Raw genomic sequence first — 6,000 nt, 5'->3', positions numbered from 1 at the left:
CCTGCCTCCAGTACCTGTTAGGATTTGTAAAATAAATGGGTTTTCCCCCAGTTATTTTCTGTTTTTTCCTTTCCTATTTAGCAAACATTGATTTTCACTCCCTTCCCCAGTGCTGCTGTTCACTGCCAAAATTAACACATCTTTTTGGCTTTGCTTTCCAGCGGATCTGCCTGGAATGCCCCATTAACAGGAATAGGTCCTGCTCCCTCCTCCTGGCACTGCTTGGTGCCCACACTGAGGAGGTTTGGTGCTGAAAGGGTCTTGGAGCCAGTACGGGGAACCGAGGCCTGCCTCGTGCTTTATAGGGACTTTTATAAGGCTGTTCACTTGTAACAGTAGACACTAATAGGTTTTTGTTTCATGCTGCTGCAGAGCCCAACCTGGCTCTGAGTTACTGAAACCTTTTATGGCGCAGAGCCTCAGATGCTGATGTTGACTTGGGACCACGCTGACACATGTCCCAGGTGACTCCATCCACTTCCAGTGCCTGCTGCTTCCAGTAGCTGGGCAGGCAGCTGATCCGGTCCTGCCTGGCTAAACATCACCCCTGGAGGGTGGCAGAGCCCTGCTGCAGCCCTGAGCTTGAGCCACAGCCTCTTGCTCCTCAGGAGCCACAGCAGGACCATGCAGCCAAGGTGTCCTCATGGGGGGGGAGACCACACAGGTTCAGCAGTGTGCAGCCTGCTCAAGAGATGCAGCTGCCCCACTTGTTTCTAATGGGCAGTGGTGTGGACTCCTAAAACCTTCTCTTGCTGCAGCTTAGGCCCACCTCTGGCAGACAGAGATCAGAGGGAAACCTCCTCTGTCCAACCTGCAGCATCAGGGCTGAGCTTCTGCAGCCACCCATCACTAGGCTGGACCTTGGCAGCAGATCTGACACCAAGGCCAGCTGCATGTGCAGGGTTAACTGCTGGGCTTGAGCATGGGAATCACGTTATGGCAAGCCATAGATCTGCAAGGAATGTTGAAAAGGAGGACTTGGGCCATGTGGTGCCCATAAAAATGAATGCAAAATGTTTCCAAAGTAATGAAATCTGCAGATAAGGGGGGTTTTATGTTTCCAAAGTGTTGAATATTGAAAGAAGAAATCAACAGGAGTTTAAATAAGCCCAGGCAAGTGAGTCAGCAAGAAGATATAAAATCATCAGGAAAGGCTGAGTTTGTTTTAATGTGGGGATTACTGTAAACACCAGGAGTGCATGGTAACAATTTGTAGCCCATGTGTTTTGGAATATCATAACTGGTGTCAATAAATGCATTAAAATTCAACTTCAAAGAGCTTTGTGGATGTTTGGAGTGTCATGAAGACGTTGCAAAATGGGGATTTTAGGTGGAAACAAATATGGGAGCAATCAAGCACAGCTCCTATGTGAAGAAAGGAATCTTGTCAAGTTGTTAGAGCTAAGCATCTGTGATGGTGATTATTGCTTCTTATTGCTAAGGACTGCTCTCAGCCCCTGATTTCTTTCACGCTGTCTCCCTTGCCTCCCACCCTGACCTTGTCTCACCCACCTGTTAGGTCTTGCTTCCCAGACGGGACTCTTTGGAGCAGGGCCTGCCCTTTGCTGCTTGTTTCCGCTGTCCCTGGGAAAGCTCGGCTGATTTCCAGGCCCCGTCCCCATTGGAATAATAAACTCATTCTGTATCTGTACCAGGATGACTTGTGGCACAGAGGATGTGTTGTCTGCCTCTGCTGACGGCCTGACTGGATAAAGGCATCTGTCATCACCGCAGTATTTGATGTGCTTGAATCTTCCATGCCCTGTGAGCTGCTGTTCCAGGGGTATGGAAGAGGCTGAGCTGCCTCCCTTCTGTCTTCCCCACATAGAGTTTCAGTGGTGTGTTCTGTCCTTCCTCAATCAAACTTCCACTGGGTTGAAATAATTTCTTTTCCTCACTTTTTCTCTTGTAATATTTCTTCCTGGTGAATATGGATTCACTCCATAAATGCACCCCTATTTGTTACACAGATCACGTGCGTGCTCCAGGGAGATGGGTCTCTAACTGTGATCTTTCAGCTGTAAAAGCACAGGCTTCTAACACTTGAGCTTTAGCACTTTAATAAATCCGTTGGTTTGTTCCTGGGATATCCCAGAAAGTGCTGTATAACTTCTGCAAGGAAAAAGGCAGGATAGTTCTGTTTACATGACTGCCTCAAGGCTCCTCATGGCAGCCTCTTGGTTTTTTGTGTTTTCACCTTTTTGATGGATTTAATGCATTGCTTTAAATCAAAATTTCCTGCTTAAACCCCACTTGGAAAGCTGCATTGATCATCCTTTTGACAGAGGCACTGTCAGAGAGCCAACAGGTAACATGCATTCTTTTCCCTCTGTTTTTATCCCAGGTAAACTCAGACCTTCCAAAGCTCATCACCCTTTTCTTGGTGCTTTCCTGGCCTCCTTCATTCAATTTGCCCCGAGTTACATGTTCATCTCTAGAAGTATTTGGACAGAGGATGGCTATGGAGAAAGGACAAGCCCTGCCTCTCCTGGGGAACTGCACTATGCAAAGAGACGTGTGTGACCTGGTGAGAATGTGTGCTCAGCACTGACTTGAAGCAAGACTGGCCTATAAACAGCATGTTTAAATATCTGTGAACTTTTACAATCCAATGTCTGTGGGACAGAGCCCATTTATAGTTGGTATGTTGTGGGAACTGCGTTATTACTGTGTTCCAATGCGCCCCTCAGCTTCAAGTTTATAATGCAATCCTATTGAGAGATGTCAGGGGATACCATCCACCAGTCAAGACATTAGCAGACTGTCTTGCATGGAATGAGTTTCCTTGTCTCAGTTTGATGTCTCCTGTGTCTCCCCACAGCTGGCAGCCCCTGGCAGACATCAAAGGCCGAAGACAGGCTGGTTCCCAGAAAAGGAGCTCTCTGTCCATTCCTGAGTGAGATCCTGTCCTATCAGCACAAGCTGTTCCACCAGGTGAGCAAGAGAAGTTTCTGGTATCTCACATTGTCTCTTCTATGCATTCACTTTACAGCAAAACACCAACAGTAATTTCAGTTCTGACAAACCCTCCAGGAACAAAATTAATTCACGCATGCCCTTTTTAAGGTGATTTGTGACAGAAGCAATCTGAGGGAACAGATAGGCATTCCTGCCTCTGGGTTCAGCTGCCATTTAATCATCCCAGTCAATATTCCCTTGTTCTAATACTCAACACTATGTTCAAAAGGGAGTGCTTCGCTGTCAGCCTCATGCAGACCACGCAGGATTAAATAGGGCTTCTAGTGTGATGCATATAACAACCTCTTAAATGATTGGGACACCTGTTGACATTAATATAGAAGCATGCATGAAAACAAGTGTGCCACACACTGAAATATACATACACAAATATTAAGAGGATTAGAGAAATTGCTAAAATAGATAGAGTGGAATTTAACCCAAACGTGTCTGGAACCAAAGCAGAATGGAAAGAACTTGCACAGAGCTGATCCCTTGGTAGATGGCTTTCTTATTTCTGAGTTCATTAGGGGTAGAACCATCTCTGTACAAGGAGGTCATTTGCTTACACTTCCCATTTCTCTTTAATATCTGTCTTTGTTTGGAATCTGCCTCTGATTCAAACCCACTTTCATTTAGTAGCTGGCACCTCTGCCATGCGAGCTGCAGGAAAAAGTAATTAAATTTAATAGAAGCCACCCTTGCTTTGAAGCTGCCCTGGATTTAAAGCCACAAGGAGAAGCAATTAAACTCTGGCAGCCAGGGATTCAACTGAACTTCTGTAGTGATTTATTTATTTCTTTTAGAAGGGAATTTTCTCAGTGAAGGGATTTGGATTGTCAGATCCCATCGGATTCAGAGCTGCAGAGATTTCCTTCTTTGGGAAATCTCCTGATGCAAAGTTATAAAACACCAACAAGCAATTAGATGGGAAAACGGATCAGTTGTAAAGATCCAGGATATTTGTAATCCTTTGCACTAACTTCCAAAAGAGAGTTTGTTCTTCTCAGCAAGGTGCTGAATGGAAAAGGAAAGCAGGGAAGGAAGACATCTGCACGTCTGTTTATTTGCAGGCAGGTCAGCTTGTCAGCAGCCTAGGAGATAGATTCATTACAGGAAGGGATTTCTTTGCACTAGAAGGTACCATAAGCATTGTTCAAAGCTATTGGGGTTTTTCAAACCAGCAAGAGACAGAAATTATTATTTCACTTGTGTGATTCCACCAAAAAATAGTCTTTAAATGAAGTAAGAAGGACAGGGGAACAGATGCCAGAATGCCATAACCAGAGCCAAACTAGTTCTAGTGATTTAAAAATCTCTTAGGAGTTCCCTGTAAAGGATCAGAAAGGATTCAGTTGAACAAGGTCTGCTTCCAGTGCAGATGTTATTCACAAAAACAAACTGGTAATTCAGTTAATACTTAGAGGAGACACAATTGTCCTCACCTTCAGCAACCCTCGGAAATGTTTGTAGAGTCTTAGCTAAGCCAGGGCACATATGAAAGGTTTAATTATTGTAATGCATGTATTGCAATACATGTTCTTCTATTCCAAGGAAAAGAAACACTCTCAGGCTCATGGCAGGGATACATTCATGGGGCAGGACATGGATGAGAGTCAGTGAATTGGTGGTCGTGGCTGGAATAGTGGTAAAGCTGCTCTGGCCATAGGCAGTGTCAGGGGAAATTTATTATTGCATCACCAGGCACTGTGAGGTGATGGGGTGTTGGAAGCAGCACGTTGTGCAGCCCTGAGAAGGCTTCTCTAAGGCTTCCAGGCACACCAGCCTGGAAAAAGGGCATGGACAAAGGGAGCTCTGTGAAGAATGTTTGACCCCAGCGTTTTGGATGTTCCGGCTGTAATCTTTGACAATGGGTCTGGGCTGTTCAAAGCAGGTATCGCAGGGGACAGTGGCCCAAGGTCTGTTTTTACAGCAATTGTTGGGCGCTCTAAAGTGAAAGCTACAATGCTGGGAGCTGGGCAGAAAGAATATTACATTGGAGAAGAAGCTCAGTCCAAACGGGGAGTCCTGTCTTTGAATTACCCGATTGACCATGGCATAGTTACGTCCTGGGATGATATGGAAAGGATCTGGAGACACGTGTATGAGTACGAGCTGAGAATCAAGCCCTATGAAAGGCCAGTGCTGCTGACTGAAGCCCCCCTCAATCCTCTGCAGAACAGGGAAAAAATGACCGAGATCATGTTTGAAAGCTTCATGGTACCAGCCATGTACATTGCAGTCCAGGCCACCCTGGCACTCTATGCATCGGCTCGTATCACTGGGCTGGTCATGGACAGCGGGGATGGTGTCACCCACACTGTCCCCATATATGAAGGATACTGTTTACCCCATGCTGTCTCCAGGCTGGATCTTGCTGGCCGGGATATCACCGAATACTTTATGAAGCTGCTTTTGGAGAGTGGACACACTTTTGTTAGCACAGCTGAAAGGGAAATTGTCAGAGATATCAAGGAGAAGTTGTGCTACATAGCTTTAGACCCTGTCCAAGAGATGAAAGCGAAGCCAGAAGAGCTCATGAAGGAGTACAAACTGCCTGACAACAATATCATCCAGATAGGCAACCAGCTCTTCCGTGCACCAGAGACCCTTTTCATGCCTGCAAACATTGGAGTGGAAGCTCCCGGCGTGCACAAAATGATCTTCAACAGCATCATGACGTGCGACATCGACGTGCGCAGGAGTCTTTATGGCAATATCCTCCTCTCAGGTGGGTCCACGCTCTTCCCTGGCCTGGAGGAGCGGATCCTGAAGGAGATGAAGCTGCAGGTGCCTTCTGGCATGTTTGTGAGGATCGTCGCACCCCCCGAGAGGAAATACTGCGTGTGGATTGGGGCCTCCATCCTCACCTGCCTGACATCGTTCCGACAAATGTGGGTCACCGTGAATGATTACAGGGATTTTGGGGCTGCTGTCATTCACCGCAAGGGCTTTTAAGGAGACCATCAAGTGAAGGGCTTGCTACAGCAACACATGAGCAGAGAGCCCTGCTGAGAACTGACTGACCTGAAAGATGCTTAC

At 46.4% G+C, this 6,000-nt stretch overlaps 1 protein-coding gene across 1 annotated transcript; it reads left to right on the top strand.

Moving 5' to 3' along the window:
- Positions 1 to 4,782: 4,782 nt before the first annotated feature.
- LOC101877878 (actin-85C) lies at positions 4,783 to 5,916 on the top strand. Its single transcript, XM_005143277.2, has one exon. The coding sequence runs from the start codon at positions 4,783 to 4,785 to the stop codon at positions 5,914 to 5,916; it is 1,134 nt and encodes a 377-aa protein (XP_005143334.1).
- Positions 5,917 to 6,000: the final 84 nt, after the last annotated feature.

Source organism: Melopsittacus undulatus, chromosome 12 (assembly GCF_012275295.1).
Source record: "Melopsittacus undulatus isolate bMelUnd1 chromosome 12, bMelUnd1.mat.Z, whole genome shotgun sequence".
Classification (NCBI taxonomy): Eukaryota; Metazoa; Chordata; class Aves; order Psittaciformes; family Psittaculidae; genus Melopsittacus; species Melopsittacus undulatus.
The sequence above is the reverse complement of the archived record's forward strand: the minus strand, read 5'-3'. Positions and strand labels throughout refer to the sequence as shown.

Coding starts and splice junctions, on each gene's coding strand:
- LOC101877878 (XM_005143277.2), top strand. CDS start 4,783: ATGTTTGACCCCAGCGTTTTGGATGTTCCGGCTGTAATCTTTGACAAT.